The sequence below is a fragment of the Narcine bancroftii genome, chromosome 9 (assembly GCF_036971445.1).
Source record: "Narcine bancroftii isolate sNarBan1 chromosome 9, sNarBan1.hap1, whole genome shotgun sequence".
Taxonomy (NCBI): Eukaryota; Metazoa; Chordata; class Chondrichthyes; order Torpediniformes; family Narcinidae; genus Narcine; species Narcine bancroftii.
Window position 1 is genome coordinate 27,118,765 of NC_091477.1, and position 25,462 is coordinate 27,144,226.

Genomic DNA, 25,462 nt, shown 5'->3' on the forward strand with positions numbered 1-25,462 from the left:
CGAATGGGCTTTGTGTTTTTGAGGAAGACTGCATTGCCAAATGTCTGTTTCCATCTACCTGCTCCTGGAATACAATAGGGAAGAGGACAAATTTTCTTTCCTTAAATATAGAGATTTGTGACTTCCCGAATATAGCAGTAAACAGTAAATTGTGAGATGTGGCAGAGACGTGGAAATGATCCTGAGGCTAGGATGCAGAGTGTCCATCATCACACATGCAAGGATTGCATTTAAAGATCCAGAAGGTCAGAGATCTCAAGGAGGGCAAAGAATGCAGTGAGAGAATTGACCATTGAGAATAGAACAGTTTTAGAGAAAATTGGATAAGTAAAACCTGTCTTAAATTCAGACAAACAGCAAGGTAACAGGCCATTTCGGCCAACAAGTCCATGCCGCCCAACTTATACCCAATTAACCTACAACCTCAGAACATTTTGAACTGTGGGAGGAAGCCAGAGCCCCCCCTCCTGGGGAAATCCCATGCAGATATGGGGAGAACGTGAAAACACCTTACAGAGAGCGCAGGATTTGAACCCTGGTCCCGATCGCTGACGCTGCCCTATCTGTGAAAAAGAAAGTGCTGTTGGTCATTTAAATAGTTTAGATGACGGAATTGATGGCTTTGTGGACAGGTGTGAAGATGATACCAAGATAAGTGGAGAGGCAGCTGGCGTCGAGGAAGCAGGGAGTCTTCAGAGAGACTTGGGCAGGTTTGGACAATGTGCAATTAGGGGACAGAATGAAAAAAATCAGAAGTTGGATTTCCCAATGAACGCTAAGATACCAAAAAAATATGCAACATGACAGATTGTCTATTTCAGCAGCTGAGAGCTGTTTGTTTTAGAGTTGTGCAAATGAATTTCTAACCCAGGGTTGGCGTAGCGAATCAACAGATAAGAGAGGCAGGGGAAAAAGGTAGCTCTTTGCCAGTCCCCTAGTGCATTAGCTTGGGTGTCACCAACTTTTGTCTCTTAATAGTGCTGCTCCAGAACACAACTGTAAAAGCAAAGTGGACATCTAGATACTTGCATTTGCTTTTCTGTTAGAAGGTATTGTTATTGTGCACAGGTAAGCAGACCTATTAGTAATAATTTTGAATGTAGAAACCACAAAACACTTCCTTCAAAGTAAGAATGTAAATGAAAAGCTGGGCATCAATTAATCAGGTGAACTCCATAATATTTTCTTGTAGACCAACCAAACTTTTGTGTCAGAATTTTAGCTCTTAAACTCACTGTAGGTATCGGCTCAGCTCCTGTTGACTGCACCGTGACCAATGGAAACGATGAAATGCAGCTTGAACCAAGGGTGCCATAATACTTCCCATTTTGATCTCATCTCCACAGTGATTGCCCTGGCCATCATGCTCCATGCCCAACCTAATGGCAACAAAAAACAGTCATCATATTACATGTGAACACAAAAAACAAGCATGCATTGGAACAATGGGAGCATGAACACAAAAAACAGAATGCTAAACACAAAAAGAGAAACTGAAACCTGGATACTCGTGCTCATTTCATGACAATCTAGTGCAATATTTTGATATTTAATACTTAATGCTGAATTTTCCTCTTTTTTTGTCATTATTTGGCACCTGAAGTACACCACACATTGGCAATACGTGCAGGTACAGATGCCTAACCTTTTATCCGGATCATTGGGACCAAACACCTGCCGTTCTGAATCTTTCGGATTTCGGAATCATTTTGATTTCCGTCCCTTCAAGCCTGCCCGACCAGTGGTGATGCCATCTCCAACCCCTCACCCCGCTCCCAAGTTGGCTGCCATCTCTCCCCTCCCTGAGTTGTGCTGCTGTCTCTCTGCCCGGCCGAGTTGCACTGCTGTCTCTCTCCCCCCTTTGCCAGCCTGTCACACTGCCGTCTTTCACTCCCCGCCTGCCCACCCAAGTCGTGCTTCTTTCTTTCTCTCTCTCCCCCTTGCCCACGAAGTCTTGCTGCCGTCTCACTTTCTCCCCCTCGCCCACTGAGTCACACTGCCGTCTCTCTCCCCACTCGCCCTCCCAAGTCGCACTGCCATCTCTCCCCCCCACCAGTCTGAAGTCGCGCTGCCATCGCTCCCTCCCCCTCGCTCGCCAGAGTTGTGTTGCTGTCTCTCTCTTCCTCACCCGCCCAAGTTGCGCTGCTGTCTCTCTCTACCCCCTCACAGTTATACCACTGCCAGGGAATGACCCCCTTCTCGGCTTCCCTGCGCTGGCACTGGTAGAGCAGTTTCAGCTGTGTGGGGGACTACGGGTAATGATGACAGCCATTGAGCTGCCACCAGGCTGACTGAAAGTGCCATGACACTGAACGGGTGTCAGTATATGGTGATTTGGAGATGCTTATAAAATAGCAGAATGCAATGGGATACGCAGGAGTTGAGCGGGGGTCGCATCAGGTCATGTTTGGTGCCAAATTCCATCTTTGATGGGTAGATGTCATCTACTGAAAAAAGTGCTGGTTTTTAGAGGTTGCCGGTTTTCGGAATTCCGGATAAAAGGTTAAGCACCTGTAATAGACAGCTAGTGCACGAAAGGAATGGCAGAGAATTATGTTTGTTGATCTTTCAGATTTATTGTAAATACTGAAATGGTGGTGGGGTGGGGGGTGGTGTGGGATCCTAAAGCACATGTCAAAAGGAAAAGTATGGGAATGGAGGGATGAAAATATGGTGTGAAAAAAAGCAGTGCAGGTGAAATACAAGTAAAGGAAGTTCTAATGCCAAAGCAAGGAATAAGGTCTTTTGGAAGGAAAGGAATATTGTACTATCATCGCCGTTTATGATGGCTGATGATGTGGACATCAGCCAGAATCTCACCCAATAGGATGTTAATTTTATTGCATCTATTAAAAGATGCTAACCAGACCATACACCAAATACAACAGTACTACAAAAGTATTGATAGAATCTAGGAAAAATAATGGGATAGATTTATGCCTTTGGTCACAGGTACTGTATTAAATACAAAATACAGGAGCACATCCACGTAATCCAATTGAAACAGATGATTTAATTGATTTTAATTCTGGATGGTGCCATGCACGTTAGCTGCTATATGCATTAATGCATGCCAGTGAGGGCACATTTTCACCCCAGTATCTTATTGAATAAAAACTGGCATCGTAAAACTGCCCAAGAAAATGATCTGATTATACAAAAGTTATGCAATTACATGTCCATCATTTTGTCTCATGTATAGTTTTCCTATATCAAATCACCACATCTCAGTTCTCTTAAGCACAACTCATATTTCAGGGCACAAGTTCAAGGTACAATTTACAATGGAATGGCTTTTTCATTCTCATTATCCACAAAATTCACAAATCAAACCATGGTCAATTATAAGCCAGCTGTATGTCAAGTAAGGCTAATATTATGGGGACATTCAGACTAGAAAATTATCAACTCTGTCCCTCTTTAACAGGTGTGAAACAGATGGACTGGCTTGTAAAAAGATGCATGTTCTTCACAGAACACATCAAAGTGGTCCCATAACCCAGCTGATCAGAGGACTAGGAGACTTCCCACCCTTGAACCAAGGGTGTCATGATACATCCCATTTTGAGCTCATCTCCACAGGGATTGCTTTGGCCAACATGTTTCATGCCCAACCTAATGGGTGGAATAGCAACATTCATCATATTACATCCGAATTCCAGGCTTTTTAACCATGCATTTTGAACAGTTGCCAGATGCCATCCAACACGCTTGATATTTTTTTTAAAGCTTTTTCCACTTTTATATCAAATGTATTGACTGTAAAGTATTTTAAGATGTGAAAGGCTATATGGAATTGTGACTCATTTCCTGCAGTCAAATGTTAAGTTACTCAGAGGGAGAATAATCGAAAATGAGGGAAGTGTTCCAGCATATGCAAGTGGCACATGAGCTGGGGTATTTGACAGGAGCCAGAATGTGCCATAAACACAAGAGCTGTAACACAAGCCAATGCTATAATTTGCCTGCGTGTGCTTGCAGCAGATGGCAAAGCTCCACCACTGGCACTCTGCTGACCAACAGGAAACTGAAGCAGCTGTATCGCATCCTTTGCAGATTGCCTTACCAGGGTGCCAATCCCTTCAGGGACCTGCCATCTGCCCAACCTCCCATTTCATCTTGGAACACCAAGACTGAAATACTGTCCTTCAAGACAATTTAAAAATAATATTTAGAGGAAAAGAACAATTGCCAAATTGGTTTCTGCAAATATTGATGTAAAAGAAAAATTATGACATCAATGTTTATAACAGCAATAGCATACAAGATATACTGCAAATGTCGAAGAAATATACATCTTTTGCCACCTTAAGAATTTTCACATCAATAAAGCTTTTTCTCCTTCCACTACAAATGCTTCTAAAGGAAAGAAAGGACTAAACCTTAGCAAGTATTGTATATGACATTTTAATCTATTTTTGAAAGCTATCTGTGCCCTTAAAGTGGTTCTGCTATGGCTGGAGCTTAAACATTCATAAATGATCTAATCAACAAATTAGCCTGCCCTTTGCACTGTAAAGGGTGTAGGATCTCATTCATTAGACACACCACAACACTGTTGACAGGTCTACACTCACGTTTGTCAAAAATTGACTCAAAGCTTTCTTACTTGCCATTATCTCTTCCTTCTTAAAAATTCAGATGCCTGTGTCCTTTCCAGTGTCTGGCTCCACTTTCCCATCATCACGACTGGTGCCTGTCACAACTTGTCCTTACTTCCAGTTCTAGCTTTGGAACTTGCACCAGCCTTTTTTCTCTCACATTATCCAATCCTCTGACTGGCCTTCTGTGCAACTTCCATCTTCTATCCTACTGCTTGTAACGTATCCCCCTCTCTTTGGAAGAGCCTCTTAAACACACCGATTGTCACCTGTAAATGCAGTCTAAAACACACCACATTTTTGACCAAAGTTCTACTCCTCTTTTCCAACCGGTTTGCAAACCTTTCCTCTCTGAAATACACACATTTTCTGGTGTAAATTTCCATTTGTGCAAGTTGCAGTTCTAATTCTTAACAATGAATCTTTACGGCATGCAATGTTTATAAGCATTCTCTGCTCTGGAACTGCAAGGAGTAAGACTTACACATGTCCAGTCTCGTGAGCAACTACAAATGCAGATGAAAAGCCATCCTCATGATTCAGGGTGCAACTTCGCACTGGATGGCACATACCTGTAACTGGGGCATAACCTGCAAAAATAGGAAACTTTACATGGCATACATGCACTGAAAAAAATGACAATAATGTTTCTTTATAATCACATCAATGATAATTAAGACCTTCTTCTCTTAAGGTCGCAGAGATGCATATTTTTTCCCAGAATCATCTGAGCCATTCGAGATGTTCTTTGCATAATCAAAAGGGATCGGAGAATTTGGAGAGTTGCAAATGTTGTCCCCCTGTTCAAGAAAGGGAGTAGAGATATCTCAGGAAACTAATGGACCAGTGAGATTTATTTCCGTGGTAGGCAAGCAGTTGGTGAAGATTCTCAGAGACAGGATTTACAAGCATGCAGAGAAGTAAAATTTGAACAGGGATAGCATGGCTTTGTTGCGGGGGGGGGGGGGGGTGGGTAAGTTGTGTCTCATGAGCCTAATTGAATTTTTTTTGAGGATATAACGAAGGATAATGATGAAGATATAGCAGCAGATGTATATGGATTTCAGTGAGGCATATGATAACTTTTCCCATACAAGGCTCATTCAGAAAGTTAGGAGGCATGGAATTTAAAGAGGCCTTTCTTTGTGGATACAGAATCAGCTTGCCCACAGAAAGTGGTGACCAGTGGTGTTCTGCAGGGATCTCTTCTGGGACCCTTCCTCTTTCTGACTTTTATCTATTTTTGATTTTTTGTCAGAGTACATACATGACATCACATCAACCCTGAGATTCTTTTTCCTGTAGGCGAGGCCTCCAAAGCTAGAAATACCAGTAATTGGTATTGCAAAAAAAACTGTACACACCATACACAAATAAAGAACTCTAAACAGATAACAAATATAATCAAAATGACTATACAATAGAGAATTTTTTTAAAAATCAATTAAGTGCATAAGTAAGAATCCTTAAATGAGTCTCTGATTGAGTTTGTTGTTAAAGAGTCTGATGGTGGGGGTGGGGTGGGGATAACAGCTGTTCCTGAACCTGATGGTGTGAGTCTTGGGGACCTATACCTCTTTCCTGATGGCAGCAGTGAGAACAGAGCATGTGCTGGGTGATGTGGATCCTTGATGATTATTGCTGCTCTCCGATGGCAGCGTTCCCTGTAGATGTTCTCAATAGTGGTGGGGGGGGGGGGGGGGGTTTGCCTGTGATGTCTTGGGCTTTGTCCACTACCTTTTGCAGGGCTTTACACTCAGCGGTATTGGTGCTCCCAAACTAGATCATGATGCAGCCGGTCAGCACACTTTCCACCACACATCTCTAGAAATTTGCCATGGTTTCTGGTGTCACCTCAAACTTCTGCAAACTCTTGAGGAAGTAGATGCGCTGACGTGCTTTCTTCATGATGTCATTAGTGTGCTGGGTCCAGGAAATATCCTCCGAGATAATGACTCCCTATAATTGGATTGTATACCTCTCACTTTCCCTTCCTGAAGTCAATAATCAGCTCCTTAGTTTTGGTGATATTGAGAGCAAGGTTGTTGTTAGTGCACCATTCAGCCATGTTTTCAATCTCCCTCCTGTATGCTGACTCAACACCTTTCTTTAGACAACCCACTACCATGGTGTCATCGGCAAATTGTAAATAGTGCTATTGCTATTGTCATATGTAGGTGTGAAATGAGTAGAGTAGGAGGCTAAGAACGCAGCTCCATTGTGCTCCAGTACTGATGGATATTGTGGAGGAGATGTTCTTGCCAATCCTCACTGATTGAGGTTTGAAGGTGAGGAAATCCAATTACACAGTGGGGTGTTGAGTCCCAAGTCTTGGAATTTGCTCATCAATTTAATGCCAAACTGTACTGGATAAAGAACATCCTGATGCATGCATCTTTACTGTCCAGTTGTTCCAGGGCTTAGTGTAGAGCCAGTGAGATGGCATCCACTGTAGACCTGTTGCTACGACAGGCAAATTGTAATGTATCCATATCACTGCTCAGACAGAAGCTGATATGCTTCAACACGAGCCTATCAAATCACTTCATCACCATTGATGTAAATGCTACTGGTCAATACTCATTAAGGCACATTACCACACTCTTGGGCACCAGTATGATTGACACCTGTTTGAAACAGGTGGGTACCACACCCTGCTGGAGTGAGATATTGAAGATATCCATGAATACTTTGGTATGTTGGTCAGCACAGATTTTTAATACTCAGCCAGGTACTCCGTCTGGGCCAGATGCTTTCCTCAGATTCACTCTCCTGAAGACAACATGCACGTCAATCTCAGATACAGATAGGATGGGATCATATGGGGATATGGAGGTGCAGAGGGGTGGTTCTTCACTGTTACTGTCATCAAATTGGGTGTACAAGTTCCTCTTGTAGTGAAGTTCCTCTGGGAGTGAAGCTTTGCTGTCTGCTACTTCGCCGGATTTGGTTTTTTAGCACATTATGGCACTTAGGCCCTGCCACAACTGTAGAGTTTCCCTGGTTTCCATTTTCATCCGGAATCTCCACTTCACCCAGGAGATAGCTTTTCGCAGGTCATCCCTGCTCCTTCTGTACTGACACGGATCTTTGGACTTAAAAACCTGTGATTTGGCTCTTAGCAGGTTCCAGATTTCATTGTTCATCCAGGGCTTCTGGTTGGAGAAAACCCTGAACGATTTGGTGGGGACACACTCAACAGCTGTTTTGATAAAGTTTGTGACAGCCCTGGTGTAATCATACAGATCCTCAGGTGAGTCCCTGAACATTGACTCAAGGAAGTCCTGTAACCATTCTTCAGCTTCCCGAGACCACCTTCTAGCTGTCCTGATCTCTGGAGCCTCTCATTTTAGGCTTTGTCTGTATGAAGGCAGAAGGAGTATATGTGATCCAATCTGCCAAAATGCGGACTTGGGGAAAAAAACGGCAGGCCTTCCTTATCTTAGTGTAGCAATGATTGAGTGTGCTGAGACCTCTGGTTCAGAAGGTTACATGCTGGTGATAGTTGGGCAGGGTTTTCCTGATGCAGGGCCTGGCTAAAGTTACCAACTAAGATTTGTAGTGCATTGGGCTAGGCTGTCTTTTGTTTATTGACCACATCATGCAGCTTCACAAGTACCTGTTTGCAATTGGCATCAGGAGGGATATAAACTCTGGTGAGAATCATTGATGAGAACTCTCACAGTAGATAGAAGGGTCAGCATTTAATCAAGATTTGCTCTAAAGCAGTAGAGCAGGTCAAAATAACCCCAAAGTCTGTGCACCACCCAGTATTAACAAAAAAGCACACACTGCCCCCTCTCTCTTTTCCAGAATCCAAGTTCCAATCCAGTCTATGAATGGTGAAGCCATCTGGTCGGATAGCAGTTAGCCAGGTAAAATACCTGGATGTGGAAATGGAAGAGTGGGCTAGTAAGTTTGCAGTTGACACAAAGGTTAGTGGTGTTGTAGATAGTCTGGAGGGTGGCCAGAGGTTACGAAGGGACATTGCTAGGATACTGAGCTGGGATGAGGAGTGGCACAAGGAGTTTAACCCAAAACGTGTGAAGTGGTTCATTTTTGGTCAGTCAAATTTAGAGGCGGAATACAATGTTAATGGGAGGATTTTGAGGAGTGTGGAAGAACTGAGGGATCTTGGGAACCACGTCCAGAGGACACTCAAAGGTGCTACACGGATGCATAGGTGTATGGTGTGTTGGCCTTCATTAACTGTGGGTCTGAGTTCAAGACCTTGGAATATTGCATTTGGTTCTGGTCACTTCATGACAGGAAGGATGTGGATGCTATGGAGAGGGTGTAGATGAGATTTAGAAGGATACTGCTTGAATTAATGATCATGTCATATGTGGATAGGTTGAGTTCAGTGAACTTGTTCTTTTCTCCTTGGGATGAGCTGCTAGAGGTGTACTAGATGAAGACAGGCATTGATGGTGTTGATGGCCAGAAGGACTTTTCTAGGGCTGAAATTGCTAACATAATGTGCTAAGGAGAAAGTACAAGGGGGATGTAAGAGGCAAGTTTTATACATAGAGTGAAGGCTGGCAGCAGTGGTGATGGTAGCCAGTACAAATGGATCTTTTAAGAGACTATTTGACATGTACATGGAACTGAGAATAAAGCACAGTAGGGAAACTCTAGGCAGTTGTTCGAGTAGGTTACTAGGTTGGCATAGAGTTAATCAACATTCTCAAGATCTTCTTTAGCTCTCAATGAAACTGGCTACTGTCAGGAAAAACCTGAGAACGTGATCTTAACCCATGCTTTGAAGCATCAGATCATGTATATTTTTTAAATACATTTTACAGTACGTGGATGAAAAATGCAGATCACAATAGTAACTGCGAACTTCTCCAGCACGATTGCAGCACACATCCCACACCCTTACCCCCAACACATCCATATTGTCAATTCCACACACCTCTGATTTGATTGCTGACAGCAGCCCAAAATTCAAATCGATATGTCTGGCAGGTTGCCTGTGGGTAACCACCAAGGTCTGTGGCTCATCAGTCTGAGACTCAACAGTACATGCACTGTGCCTTCCCTACTCTATTTTCTCTCAGTTAATTTTGCACCATTCTATCCTTTACTTCTGAACTATTTTCTGGGAACTGAAATACCAATGACTGTAAAGAGAATTATTTATCAAAATGATACTCCATATGATATCTGAGTAAAGAAATAAAATCATTGCCAGTCTGAATGTAGTACAGTACCTTGCATTCCCGATGGACCAAAATCTTGCCTTGTTAGAAAGATAGTATGGTCATGATATTCCGCGTGACTTGTATCAGATTTCTGCTGGGAATAGGCCCATCTGCACACGTTCTCCAGACTTTGTGAGGGATTTCCAACTTCAATCAGGCTCACAGACTTTAAAAAAAATTCAATTCAATTTCAACAACATTCATTGCAAGAGCTTGCATTTTTGTTACAGAGACAGCTCAATTATGGCATTGTTATCAAGTATTGCCTGAACCAACAATTAATATATTTTCGCTGGATACCTTTGAGTGAGTTAACACACATTTAAAATAGCAATTTATTTTCCAGGGCTTTGTGCACATTCAACTTTTTTGGCCCGTCTCCCACTCCCCATCACTCTCAGTATCCTATCTGCCAGTGAATCTATTCCAGTCTGCCTGACTCCTTTCTCTCAAATGGATTCCAGACATTTTGGCACTGAAGTAACACTGCGGAATACTAGCATAACTTAAGATTCTTTTTTGCCTATTTCAGTGCAGGTCTTAAACTGGGGGCTAAAGTTTCATTTTCAATTGATGGCAATAATTGGAACAGATTGCTTTCCCAATTTAGATGACCAAATCAGATCTCCTGACCTGGAATGCTTCCTTCCAGCAGTGGGTATCAGGAATTTGGAATGCACTCTGCCTGGCTTTTGAGCCAATAATTCAAAATAATTGGAAAATCACATGCAGTGTGTGCCTGAATTTCTCTTGTGTTTCCTTGGCAAATTTCCCCATCTGCAGAATGAAGTTGGAAAATTACATTTTTAATTCTTTAGAAAATACTTGTCATTGAAAGGTCTGTCAAGGTTTCTATCTGTGGTACTTGGTGCTGTACTGAGACCAAGCCACAGATGGGGTGATTTGAAGGGATTCTTGAAGGAAAGGGCATAATATATTTACTTTGGGACAAGTATGTGAATACCGATTATGCACTGAAGTGTACACGGGCATCTGAGCTATCAGGCACCATGACACAAGTGCAGAGGAGGCAAGGAGTTGTAGAAAGATTCTAACATCTTCCACCATTTCCCTGCTCTTCAAATAATATAATCTGAAACCACTCAAGCACATTAATGCAAAAAAATCCGCACATTTTACAACAATTCTATGCATCTTGTACACTCAGTAACATGGCTCTCTGTTCCACCAGTATGTTGTGGCCAATATCCAAAAGTTAAGCTCTCACCTTACCATTCATGGGTCATATGCAATTTTTCTCAGCTATCTTGGTTTTCGATTTGATGCTACAAATAATTTATGCCTTCCATCTGCAATTTCTCTCTGCTACTATTGGGATCAGCCTCAAAGTTCTACGACCTTAATAAATAAAATGATTAAGGTTTTCCTCTGGACTGTAAGACAGAAGAGGAACACTGTGAAGGAGTATACTAAGCCCCTAGGGTTGGTGTATATTGCTGCCTACCAATCTCCAGTGTTCACCTTGGCCATGTGGTGCAAAATCTCCCACTTCCTTGTTTCTCAGGACCAAATCCAGAACTCCCTTTCAATCCCTGCACAAGGAGATCAATCTAGATTTTTGAATAAATTATAGTTCTCCCTTGGGCAAAATTGCATGGGGATCAAAGGGATAGTTGGGTTTGATAAAAAAAAACCCTAATCTATGTTTTAATCTAACTAATCTGACTAAAGGAGCAGTATAAGCTATGTTTCTAAGAACCTGAATAATATTTATCCATATTTTTGGGACACTTGGTTTTCATTCACCCTGCCTCATCAATCAATGCAGGTCCCAACCAGAAGTAGAAAGGATGGTCTCAAGGATCAGAAACTGCTGAACAGGAATGGCTGAGATGATGGAAAGTATTAAATGGAACAGAGCATAGAAAGAATTTGAGCTCCTTGCTTTGATTCTTGGTCCGTTTGTTGGTAACTCAGGCTGGAAAGGAGGTGAAAGAGTGTAAACATCTCTCCTGGCACATTGGCACAGGATAACTGGGCTGTACCTTACACCTCTCAAAGACACAACAAACTGGTGATATGACCACCACTATAGCCACACTCCTACCAGCCTACTGCAGGAGGCAACCATTGTACCTGCAGGTAGATGACTTGGGAAGCTGGCCCCATCTTGCCCATATAAAGACTCGAGCTGGTCCTTTCCTAAACCATTTGGGGTACACACATATCCGGTGCCTTCTACTTTAAGCTGATTGAAGCCTGTTGTACAGTCTTTCGAGTTTTGTTTTGTTTGCTGCACCACAGCATAAATTTTGAGGATCCTGGAAAGATTTCTCATCCTTGAGAGGCTGGACATCGATCCTCAGCACCCAGATGCTCCAACATACTTTGAGATCTGGAAGCATGCAGTCGAGGTGATCATCCATACTCAAGCGGAATTCAACAATACAATCCAGAAAAGGCTCATGGTCCTATACACTAAGCTGGACTATCAGAGACTGCACAGACTTTGAGTCTGCAATAACCACCCTGGAAGGTATGTTCCAACCTCAAACAAATATACTCTATTCCCGGTACCTACTCAGCATTAGCGTACAGCAGCCAGGAGATAGCCAACGCTTACCTGGGGGTTCTGTGAGAGTTAGCACCTTAGAAGCTGGTGTGACTGTTGGGGAAGTGGAGCAACTCATCCGGGATGCATGTGTGCAAGGGCTGTGGTCAAGAACAATCTGACAGAGACTGTTGGAGGAGAACAATGCCTCCCTCGCCAGGATCATGGAAATGATCCATCCCTAGAAGCTGCAGTCCACCAATCATCAGCCTGGCTGACGCTGACGACAGCAGCAGTCGCTAAAGGACACTTCAAGGAAGAGACGATCGCCACTGCCAGCCGCCACTGTAAGTACTGTGGGTCCCGGTGTGGGTCAGAATTCACTCTGCTCCTGATGTGGGAAGAAAGGCCACTTTGCCAAGGTGTGCCTCTTCAAACCCACAGGGGGTGTTGCAGCCCTCCACAACCAACTGGGAGCCGGGTGACACCATTACCCTACCTGCCACTTCCACCCACACCAACGTCACTTCTGGCCTGACTGCCAACCCACACTATGGTCTTGTGTTCTCCACGGGCACTGCCATCCTACGCTGCCCAACATCTGCCCACACAGACGTCTCTTCCAGCCAAACTTCTGCCCACAATAATGATAATCACCACCGGCCGAATTTCCGCCTGTTGTCCCTTCCGGCTAAAAGTGACCTTCCCATGCCTGGACAATGTCACCATCTGTGGCCACGACCAGCAGGACCATGATGCCAAACTGGAGAGATTTCTCCAGATGGCAGAGGTGTTAAATCTCAACTATAACAGGGAGAAATGTGTTTAGCATCACCCTCCTCGCCATCCTTGGTTGCATAATGCAACATGGAGTCATCGGTCCCGACCCAGAATGCACACGTCCTCTAATGGAGCTGCCCCTCCCCCACACACTCGAGGCCCTCCGCGGGTGCCTAGGCCTCTTTTCGTATTACTCCCAGTGGGTCCCCCACTTCTCCGACAAGGTCCGCCCACTGGCCCAGGCCACCACCTCTCTGAGGCACAAGCGGCCTTCGCCCGTATCAGATAAGACATTGCCGTCGCCATGATGCACTGTGGATGAGAAATATATTAATTTTAAATGATCTTTATAGTGTGGGTGTGTATATATACACATTGTGGCCAGAGAATGCTGTTTGGTCAGGTTGTATATGTACAGTCAGATGATAATAAACTTGAAAATAATCCCAGCTCATGCATTGGGCACGTGATGCTTTTGTAGATATTTGTGTTAACGTTTATGCAGAGTATAGTCCAGTCTTTTTTCATCCTGCACCCAGTTGTCACTGTCCAAAACTTAGTTCTGCCAACTCCAAATTATAACTATATGCAATAGCTATTCTGCATTAAACAAAGTATCATAGAGTCTAAGTCTACACCTCCTTGGGACATGGAATGTCAGGGCTTTCATGGATGTCATAGCAACTCCAAACATTATACTGTGGTCATAGATCAAGAATTCAAACATTTTGTCATTGACATCTTCACATAGAAAGGTCGATGAACAAAATGGTAGATACATTATTTTTCTGGAAGGACAAACTGAAAGATGAACACACTCTTCAAGGGGCAAGCTTTGTCATCAAGAATGAATTTGTTTCAGTGACTCTCAGGACCCTCCAAGTCACTCTAACACCGAACTAGATATGGCAATCAGAGCAAACATGCCAAATCTGCAAATGTGGTTTGGGCCATGGAAGACTGATTGTGGTCTTGAATTAAACCACGTCTGAGGGATCCTCCTAATGGACAGTGATATCATTTCATTCTCTGTAAAGGTATGATTGGCACAGATGGATGAGTGAAGGCTCAATGCAACATTCTTCCTCCTGACAGTGCTTGGAGCATGACCATATCATAACCAAAACCTTATCTCACCAGCACTTTATTGAAAATCCCTTGTACAAATTCTCACAGCTGCTAGATTACATCACTATCCAAGTGAACAAGCAGAAATATGTTTAGAAAACAAAATGACAGCACTGCCGATGCTGCAGTAATGGCAGGGAGAGCAGGGAATGGAGACACAGCACTCCACCGCAGGATTCTACCGCAAAGTACAACTACTGATGGCTCCCTACAGGCATTAACAAGCTAAAGGTGGTTTATTTTAAAATCCTGCGACCATGGGGTCCGGACCCAAGATGGCAGTGCTTATGTTTGGCAGCACCCTTGAGGGATTGAAGACTCCAGGGAAGCAGAGAACTGGCATAGGGCACCAGTAAACAGGGAGACAACACCCATTTGAGAAGGAGAAGTAAAGGAGACGACCCTATGGGACAGTGACCACAGTGACAGACCAGTCAGGGACTCTGCAGCTGAAGAACAAAGGCAGCAGACTGTTGGCGACTCAAGGCGAGGAACCCATGCAGGCTGTGGACTGCTGGCAACAGTGGTCAAAGAACTCACACCAGACTCCTAGAGACTGGCTCGAAACTGGCTGAAGAGATATCAGGTATTGGAAATAGAATGAAAGAGGAAGAAGAGGGTGCTGAAGACTTCCAGATCATTTGGAGGTTTGGACTTAAGTCTGTGTAGCTGCGGAGGATGCGGGACCACTGGAGGCAAATTCATGGACACTCAGTGACTCTGGGGGACTTGCTTTTGCTTCTCTTTCTTTGACTGCAAGGGGTTCTAGGCAATTATTTGCTGATAGCGAATCTGCAGGCTTTAAAAGGCCTGTTAAAGGACCTGACTGTAATATATTTTAAAATCCTGTGACCAGGAGATATGGACCAAAGATGGTGGTGCCTGTGTTCGGCAACAACCTTGAGGGACTGCAGACTTCAGGGAAACAGAGGTCTGACACAGGAAATGGGGAGACCACCATCCATTTGAGAAGGAGAAGCAGAGGAGATGACCCTACTGTAACCGTGGCAGCAAACCAATGAGGGGGTCTACTGCTGAAGAACACACAGGGAGGGGACTGTTGGTGACGAGACACGGAACCCATGTAGGCTATAGGCTGCTGGTGTCTACAGTCAAAGGCTGAGGACTGCTGGAGACTGGCTCAAGTCTGGCTGAAGGGGTACCAGGTATTGGAACTAGTATATAAGAGGGTGAAAAGGGCACTGAAGACTTCCTGATCATGTTGGAGGTTTGGACTAAAGTCTGCGTGGCTGCCTAGGATGCGGGATCACTGGAGGCGAATCCATGGACATCAGTGACTCTGGGGGAAAATTCTTTTGCTTCTCTTTCTATGATTGTAAGGGCTACCAGGCAATTTTTGATGATGGAAAACCTGTCTACTTTATGGCTGACTAAAGTCAATTTCATCTAACATGTTTTATTACATGGCAATAAAGGAATCTTGAACATTCACACAGTGACAGGTACTAATTGACTAATGATACACTCTCATCTCCATGACTCTGGCCTCAAAACAATGCCATAAGAATATCGTGAAAGGATATAGCAGCTCACAGATAACCTGACACCACACGATCAATGGGAGCTTCAGAGTGACCACAAAGTCCAGACTGCCCTGAAACCCACCATAACTCTTGGCCCCCATTTCTGAATATAACCTTCATTTGCAGGGAACACAAAAAGAGATTATGTTTACTTCATTGAAGGATACATATATAGTCAGGAATAAATTTTCAATTACCTTTCCATAACCCAGCATGATCATTCGCACCAACACAACATTAACATGAGCTCCCAGAGACTCATCATGGTAAATCTCATTAACCTGCAAGAAAATAAAAACAGATCTGTATTAGATAGCGAAAAAAAAACTAGTTACATGAAAACATTTTACAATTTTTCACTCCTGTCCAAAGATCATTATTCTTTTTTTTTAAACTATTCCTTTTGGATCCAAAACTGAATATCAATTCGAAGTTTATAATTCCCAAAAGAAATTAATAAAATATAAACTATGGAGCTTAAATTATAACATTAATCAACAGCAATATCCTGAATCCCATTAAATAGAAATTCTGTTAAATGAGCAATCCATTTGTAAGCAAAATAGAATCCAAAAGAAATCAAATCTCATCTTTATTGTGCTGCAAATTTATCCAATTAGCTTGAGGGTCACTAAAACACTCAAAGAGTAATATTATTTGCTGTTTCCATAGTGTCAAAAATTAAAGACAAAATCTCATGCTCTCGAAAGGAGCCTATAACACATCAAACAGGGGCTTTGACTTTCTAGTGTCTAAATCTTAATAAAAATGAACTTTTTCCAATTAATATGCAGGTCTGTAGCTACAAAAAATTACTTAAAGGTTTATATAAATTCAATTTTTCTCCTCTATTCGAGTAGTGAGATTCTCTTTTTCTAGATAGTCTCCTTTATCATATTAATGCAATTAAAATGATAACATTACCTAAGTTTTTATATTTATTTTAAGCGAATCCAATTTTCATTCCCAAATCATTTTTTTTAAATAATATTGACTCAAAAGTTTCTTCCTTTATTTGGAAGAACAAAACCCTAGAATTAGTAATATTTATTTACAAAATTTACAGTATTCAGTGGCTTCTTTATTGGGAGCCTCTCTTCCATTTTACTTTTCCAGGATAAATAAGAATATACCTAATCCAATATTCAAATACATACATATATATATATCGCGAATCTGGTTCCAATTTAGGAATTTTTAAATTAAAAAAACTTTGTCTTATCTCGTGCTATCTCTCATAATTACTTTTTTCAACCATCAATAATTGATCAAACTTTCTCTATATGGAAAATCAAAGGTATAATTTATTTTGCAAATGTATTTAAGGAAGGTTGTTTAATGTCTTTTGAACAGCTGGCAATTAAATATGACTCACTAAATGCTCATTTAAAAAAAATATATTTACAGATTAGAAATTTCTTATATACCATATTACTGGATTTTCCATTTGTATATCCACTAGATTTGGTTGATAATATTTTTCTATTGAATCCTTCTCAGAAAGGATTAATTGGAATTATATATGATAAATTATTAAACTTACATTCAGTACTTCATGATAAGATTAAAAAGGCTTGAGAACTGAAATTTGCAAGACCTTTATTGGAGGAACTATGGGACAAGATTTTTAAGATGGTGAATACATCTTTTATATATGCCCGACATTCATTAATCCAATTCAAAGTGGTGCATTGTGTTTGCATGTGCAAAGATAAATTGGCTAGTTTTTTTTATATTATCCCTATTTGTGACAGATGCAAACCTGAAATTGCGACATTAACACATATATTTTTGTCTTGTTCATCCTTAGAAAACTATTAGAAAGAATTTTTTTTAATATCTTTTCATCTATACTCCAGGTGGAGCTACGACCCAACTTTTTGGGGTTATTGACCTAGACATAGGGAGTTTTTCTGTAGCCGTTCAACAGGTTGTGGCCTTCTCTACATGGTTGGCTAGAAGAGCCATCCTATTCAAATGGAAAGACTCTAGACCTCCAACAGTGTTTCAATGGTTCTCATATTATGTCTTGCCTAGAAAAAAAATTAGATATCATGTATTTGATTCATCGGTGAAATTTGAAGATACATGGTGACCTTTTATGTCTTATTTTCATTTGATGTAAATGTTTCTAATGTGTTTAGATGTTCTCACTCTTCCAGATGTGATTTAGTCTTACCTTTGTTTTTTGATTTATGGTAGGATCCAAAAACTACAAAATATATGACTAATGATATACTCTCACCTCCATGACTTGGGCAAGGGTACCAGCCACCATTCTATCAACATTCCACAGGAGCTCTATTGAGAGTCTCTTGGCTGGCTGCATCACAGTACAGTACAGTTGCTGTCGAGAACTGGATTGGAAGTCAATCCACAGGACCATAAAAACAACAGAGAGAATCACTGTGGTCTCCCTCCATTCCCATCGATGTGATTTACTGGGATCATTATTTAAAGGAGGCTTGCAAAATTTGGGATGACCTTTAGCACTTCACAAGCAGTATCTTCCAGCTACTCCCATCAGGAAAGAAGTATTAGAGCTAGAACCATCTGGCTGAGCAACAGCTTCTTCCCCCGGGCAGTGAGACTGTTGAATGATTGATGAACTGCTAAAACAACTTTGAGACTCCACTATTTATTAATAATATTTATTTTAAATATATGTAGCCATGCACTGTACTTGTCTGTATGCACGTTATGTCTGTATTTGTGTATGCACTATGGACCGGAGAATGTTACTTCATCTGGTTGTACTAGTGCAATAAACTTGAACTTAAAATTATTCAGAACTAATAGTCCATCCAGCTCATTTGCAGATGAAAATCTTGATAATCCAACACACTCCAGAACTCCATCTCCATGTAAACCTGAGGGCAGCCAAAACTCAAAATCATCTGTCCAGCCCTACACCAATTTCATTCACCATTTATCTCTGCTGTTGGCCAATGACAACTGCTAAGAAACATGACAATATTAAAATTCTCATCCATATTTTAGCATTCTTCCATTGTCATTCCATCCCTATCCAAATAACTTCCTTCAGATTTATGTGAAACATGAAAGTCTGTAGAGACTGTGATTCTAGTAAAAACACAAGGATGCTGGAAGAACTCAGCCAGTATTGCAGCATCCATGTCCATGTATCTCAAGGAAGGGCTCAGGCCCAAAACATCAGTAATAATCAGATTATTATTTAAGTGGCAAGTGACTGTAGCATGCTGCCGTGCAGAAGGAATTGGGAGTTCTTGTACACGAATCGCAAAAGTTTGGTTTGCAGGTGCAGCAGATTATCAAGAAAGCAAGTGGAATATTGGGCTTCACTGCTAGAAGGATTCAATTTAGGAGCAAGGAGGTTATTCTATAACTGTACAATGTACTGGTGAGGCCACATCTGGAGTACTGCATCCAGTTCTAGGCTCCGTACTCAAGGAAGGATGCTCTGACTTTGGAGGCAGTGCAGAGGAGGTTCACCAGGTTGATTCCAGAGATGGGGAGTGGGGGGAGAGTGAGTCATCTGGGACTTTATTTGCTGGAATTTAGAAGATTGAGAGGGGATCTTAGAGAAATATATAAAATTACGAATGGCATAGATAAGATAGAGGTAGGTAAATTGCTTCCATTGGCGTGGGAGACCCGAACTAGGGGACATAGCCTCAAGACTCAGGGTAGTAGATTTAGGATGGAGATGAGGAGGAACTGCTTTTCCCAGAGGGTAATGAATCTATGGAATTTGCTGCCCATTGAAGCAGTTGGATACATTTTTACATAATGGGGAAAAGGCAGGTCGATGGAGATGAGCCAATCTCATTGAATGGTGAAGCAGGCTTGACAGGCTGGATGGCCTATTCCTGCTCCTGTTTCTTACGTTCACCATAACTGGCTGAATTTCCCCAGCTTCTCGGTGTTTTCCCTTCAGATCTTACATTTTCAAGAAATCAGTGTTCCTCTAATTGTGATCTACTGCTCATCACAAAATGCAATCATTCCACATTTTTTGTAGATACCCCTTAAGTTACTGAGTTCTAAAATTCCCTCCCTAAACCTCTCCATCTTTACAACACTTTTTTGAAACTCGTCGAGCAAGTCTTTGTTGATTTGTCCTCACTTTTCATGTGACTTGGCCTCCATTCTTGTTGATAACTCTGCCAGGGAAATCTTGGAATACTTTGGCATGGTAAAATGGAATGGAGGTTGTTGTTTTAACAAAATAGCCCTATACAACCTTCCCATTAATGTATTGATCAGTGTCAACAAAATAAAGCATGATTTTAGTCATTATCTGCCTCTCAAATTAGATGGTACTGTATGGAAATCATCAGGAATTGGAAGGCAAATTACATTAATGGAAGGACAGTTTCTTTCCTGCTGCTATCACTTAAATTAATGTCTCACTGTCATAAGTTAATGCCCTTGAATTGTTTTTAACTGTACCTTTACTCTCTGTACCCTGCACTGTTTGACTTCTTATATCACTTCTCCCCACACTGCTGCTTATCTATTTTTTCGCACTGTCTGCTGTAAGAGTTGCTCGCTTGGATAGCATGCAAAACTAAGCTTTTTTTAAAACTATATCTCAGTACTCGTGGCAATAAATAATTCAATACCTCAGTCAAGCATTGGAAAATGATTGAATATGCCAGCCACCTCGACAGCAGGCTGGATTATCTGCAGGTTTAGAGAACAGACTTTTTTGATTCAATCAGCAAAATCAGTTGGAAGCTGAGGACTGTACATTAAAATTGGTGTGCATTAAGGATTTGTGATTATACCATCCAACTTTGCGCCAAAATAACAGGCAACCCATGACTCTTTCAAATAATTGATACATGTGGCAGATTTTTTAAAGTTCATCCATACTTCTGCTCAAACCACATTCACTGAGCTAAATTTCACAGAGAAGGTTAATCAACTGCAAGAGAAACATCTGAAATTCTATAAAACATTACTTTCAAATGCATTTACACTGGATGGGATTATTGATTTTAAGATAAATGTGGCAATAATCCATCTCATTGCAAATGCTGCTAAATTAAAATGTGTTCATCTCTGCTTTGGTTCTTTTTTTTTTCTTTCTTTGGCTTGGCTTCGCGGACGAAGATTTATGGAGGGGGTAAAAAGTCCACGTCAGCTGCAGGCTCGTTTGTGGCTGACCAGTCCGATGCGGGACAGGCAGACACGATTGCAGCGGTTGCAAGGGAAAATTGGTTGGTTGGGGTTGGGTGTTGGGTTTTTCCTCCTTTGCCTTTTGTCAGTGAGGTGGGCTCTGCGGTCTTCTTCAAAGGAGGCTGCTGCCCGCCAAACTGTGAGGCGCCAAGAAGCACGGTTTGAGACGTTATCAGCCCACTGGCGGTGGTCAATGTGGCAGGCACTAAGAGATTTCTTTAGGCAGTCCTTGTACCTTTTCTTTGGTGCACCTCTGTCACGGTGGCCAGTGGAGAGCTCGCCATATAATACGATCTTGGGAAGGCGATGGTCCTCCATTCTGGAGACGTGACCCATCCAGCGCAGCTGGATCTTCAGCAGCGTGGACTCGATGCTGTCGACCTCTGCCATCTCGAGTACCTCGACGTTAGGGGTGTGAGCGCTCCAATGGATGTTGAGGATGGAGCGGAGACAACGCTGGTGGAAGCGTTCTAGGAGCCGTAGGTGGTGCCTACGATTCGGACCCATGATTCGGAGCCGAACAGGAGTGTGGGTATGACAACGGCTCTGTATACGCTTATCTTTGTGAGGTTTTTCAGTTGGTTGTTTTTCCAGACTCTTTTGTGTAGTCTTCCAAAGGCGCTATTTGCCTTGGCGAGTCTGTTGTCTATCTCATTGTCGATCCTTGCATCTGATGAAATGGTGCAGCCGAGATAGGTAAACTGGTTGACCGTTTTGAGTTTTGTGTGCCCGATGGAGATGTGGGGGGGCTGGTAGTCATGGTGGGGAGCTGGCTGATGGAGGACCTCAGTTTTCTTCAGGCTGACTTCCAGGCCAAACATTTTGGCAGTTTCCGCAAAGCAGGACGTCAAGCGCTGAAGAGCTGGCTCTGAATGGGCAACTAAAGCGGCATCATCTGCAAAGAGTAGTTCACGGACAAGTTTCTCTTGTGTCTTGGTGTGAGCTTGCAGGCGCCTCAGATTGAAGAGACTGCCATCCGTGCGGTACCGGATGTAAACAGCGTCTTCATTGTTGGGGTCTTTCATGGCTTGGTTCAGCATCATGCTGAAGAAGATTGAAAAGAGGGTTGGTGCGAGAACACAGCCTTGCTTCACGCCATTGTTAATGGAGAAGGGTTCAGAGAGCTCATTGCTGTATCTGACCCGACCTTGTTGGTTTTCGTGCAGTTGGATAATCATGTTGAGGAACTTTGGGGGACATCCGATGCGCTCTAGTATTTGCCAAAGCCCTTTCCTGCTCACGGTGTCGAAGGCTTTGGTGAGGTCAACAAAGGTGATGTAGAGTCCTTTGTTTTGTTCTCTGCACTTTTCTTGGAGCTGTCTGAGGGCAAAGACCATGTCAGTGGTTCCTCTGTTTGCGCGAAAGCCGCACTGTGATTCTGGGAGAATATTCTCAGCGACACTAGGTATTATTCTATTTAGTAGAATCCTAGCGAAGATTTTGCCAGCAATGGAGAGCAACGTGATTCCCCTGTAGTTTGAGCAGTCTGATTTCTCGCCTTTGTTTTTGTACAGGGTGATGATGGTGGCATCACGAAGATCCTGAGGCAGTTTACCTTGGTCCCAACAAAGCTTGAAAAACTCATGCAGTTTGGCATGCAGAGTTTTGCCGCCAGCCTTCCAGACTTCTGGGGGGATTCCATCCATACCTGCTGCTTTGCCACTTTTCAGTTGTTCGATTGCCTTATATGTCTCATCCAGGGTGGGAACCTCATCCAGCTCTAGCCTTAGGGGCTGTTGAGGGAGCTGGAGCAGGGCGGAATCTTGGACTGAGCGGTTGGTACTGAAAAGAGATTGGAAGTGTTCTGACCATCGGTTGAGGATGGAGATCTTGTCGCTGAGGAGGACTTTGCCGTCTGAGCTGCGCAGCGGGCTTTGGACTTGGGGTGAGGGGCCGTACACAGCCTTTAGAGCCTCGTAGAAACCCCTGAAGTCGCCAATGTCCGCGCTGAGCTGTGTTCGTTTGGCGAGGCTAGTCCACCACTCATTTTGGATCTCCCGGAGTTTGCGCTGAAGATGGCTGCATGCGCGACGGAAGGCTTGTTTCTTCTCTGGACAGGACGGCTTTGTAAGGTGAGCCTGGTGGGCAGCTCGCTTCTTTGCCAGCAGCTCCTGGATTTCCTGGCTGTTTTCGTCAAACCAGTCCTTGTTTTTCCTGGAGGAGAAGCCCAGTACCTCTTCAGTGGATTGCAGTATGGTAGTCTTCAACTGATCCCAGAGGGTTTCAGGGGACGGGTCCGTGAGGCGGGTTGCAACGTCGAGCTTTGCTTTGAGGTTTGCCTGGAAGTTTCCTCTCGCTTCGTCTGACTGCAGTTTTCCAACATTGAACCTCTTTCTGGGGGCTTTATTGTTCCTGGGCTTTGGCTTGAAGTGAAGGTTGAGCTTGCAGCGAACCAGCCGGTGGTCAGTGTGGCATTCCGCGCTAGGCATGACCCTGGTGTGGAGCACATCTTGTTTGTCACTTTCTCGCACCAGGATGTAGTCCAGGAGGTGCCAGTGTTTGGATCGGGGATGCATCCAGGTGGCCTTAAGGCTGTCCCTCTGCTGAAAAAGGGTGTTTGTAATGACAAGCCGCTGTTCTGCGCAGAGCTCCAACAGGAGGCGCCCATTGTCGTTGCACTTGCCGACGCCATGCTTGCCCAGGATTCCTGGCCAGGTTTCTGAGTCTTTGCCGACACGAGCGTTGAAGTCGCCCAGGATGACAACCTTGTCGGCGGCGGCCCCGATACGGGCAGGAGCAAGGGGAAGACGGCGGCCCCAGTCCGGGCACAGGGAGAGCAGCAGCGGCCCCGGCCCCGGTCCGGGCGAAGGGTAGACGGCGGCGGCCACGATACGGGCAGGAGCAAGGGGGAGATGGCGGCCCCGGCCTCGGTCGAGTGAGGCAGGCGGAGGCCCCGGTCTGCTTTGGTTAAACAACAGCCAAACAAAATGATAAACACCTGTGGAAGTTTAGAGTTAAAGATACAGTATTTATACTGGGCACTTTTTAAAAAAAAATTACTGAAGAGATTTGCAGTGAATTCAGATGGGAATTTTGGCTTATGCAATATGCTCAAAGACTTGCCTAAGATATTGATCATACAGAGTATCCTGGAGACATGCAGGTAAGCAAGTAGTGTTCTCATCTCCTCGAGCCATAGATGACTCCAAGGAGGCCAAAAAGGTTCTCTTCCATTGTAAGCAGAAAATTAAAAAGATAATGACTAATTTAGATAACACGAAATACCCATATGTTTAATTTTTACCACAGCACAGTGATTATCTGACAATTATTTTGTTGACAATTATTACAGCTCAAGCAATATTTACTTCTGTAAATAGTACATTGGAGAGTTTTCATCAAAACTTGGAATAACAAGTTATTTTGTCATCATATTGTTAATTGTGAATACCTACAAATTTGCTGTCATATTTTTTCCATTGCAATGAAGAATATACTTGAGAAATATATTGTCAAATGTATTGGGTGATTCCAAGTTATTTGCAGACACTTCTAAAACTCTAGGATGTAGGTAGAAAGATCTTGGGGATTCTACTCTGGCCACTCATCCTGTATTCCTTTCTCTCAATTCCTCAGACTCCATTGCATCTGCAGCCAGATGAGGTACTCCTTCAAATAACCTGGCTTCTCTCTAACACCATCAATTTAGTCCTTACCTGAAGCTCCTCCATTTCCCAGACACACGCCTTGGCCATCCTCTGCTCCTAGATGCAACAAGGATAGGATTCCCCTTGTCCTCACCTATCACCCCACCAGCCTCCGCATCCAACATATTATCCTCCGCAATTGTCACTTACAATATGATCCCATCACCAGACACACCTTCCCACTCCTCCCCTCTCTGTCTTCCAAAGAGACCGCTCCCTCTGTGACTCCCTCAGCCTCTCATCCGTTCTCTCTAATTGCACCTTTGGTACCTACCCTGTGTCCACAATAAGTCCAACGCTTATGCCCATACCTCCTCCCCCACCACCATTTGAGGCTTCAAACAATTCTTCTAAGGGAAGCAACACTTTGCTTGGAATCTGCGGTAGGCATTTATCGAATCCGGTGCTCCTATTGTGGCTTTCTCTACATTGGAGAGACTGGATATAGACTGAGAGATCGCACTTCTGTCTACAGAAATGACGGAGATCTTCCAGTGGCCAACCATTTCTAATCCTTAGCCCACTCCTACAATGACATGTCTGTCCATGGCCTCATGCATTGCCAAACCAAGGCCACCAGTAAACTGGATGAGCAACACCTAATATTCTGTCTGGGCACTCTCCCACCAGATGGCATCAACGTCGACTTCGCTGGTTTCCATTAGGCCTCAACCCTGTCTCCTTCTCTTCCACATCCCTCTGTCTCCTTTCCTCCAGCTCCCCACCACCTTCCCTCTCCATTCAGTTATGTATCTTTATCTTTGCTACATAAAGAACGCTGCGTGACTTGCTGGGTTTCTCCAGAAATTTTGTGTCAACTACAATCTTTCTTGCTTAACTTCCTTTGTCCTTTATGTAACAGTGAAGCAGGCCTCAG

The 25,462-nt window shown here is 43.2% G+C and overlaps 1 protein-coding gene across 3 annotated transcripts in view; it reads right to left on the reverse strand.

Moving 5' to 3' along the window:
* The window catches only part of LOC138743350 (A disintegrin and metalloproteinase with thrombospondin motifs 2-like), a 273,394-nt gene that overhangs the window by 50,591 nt on the left and 197,341 nt on the right, over nt 1–25,462 (reverse strand). For all 3 annotated transcript variants that reach the window (XM_069898571.1, XM_069898570.1, XM_069898569.1), the window contains exons 6-9: nt 15,970–16,053; nt 9,818–9,974; nt 5,086–5,191; nt 1,236–1,379 (exon numbers count right to left, since the gene is read on the reverse strand). In XM_069898571.1, the coding sequence (XP_069754672.1) occupies nt 1,236–1,379; nt 5,086–5,191; nt 9,818–9,974; nt 15,970–16,053 (491 nt within the window). The remainder of the gene's footprint in view (nt 1–1,235; nt 1,380–5,085; nt 5,192–9,817; nt 9,975–15,969; nt 16,054–25,462) is intronic.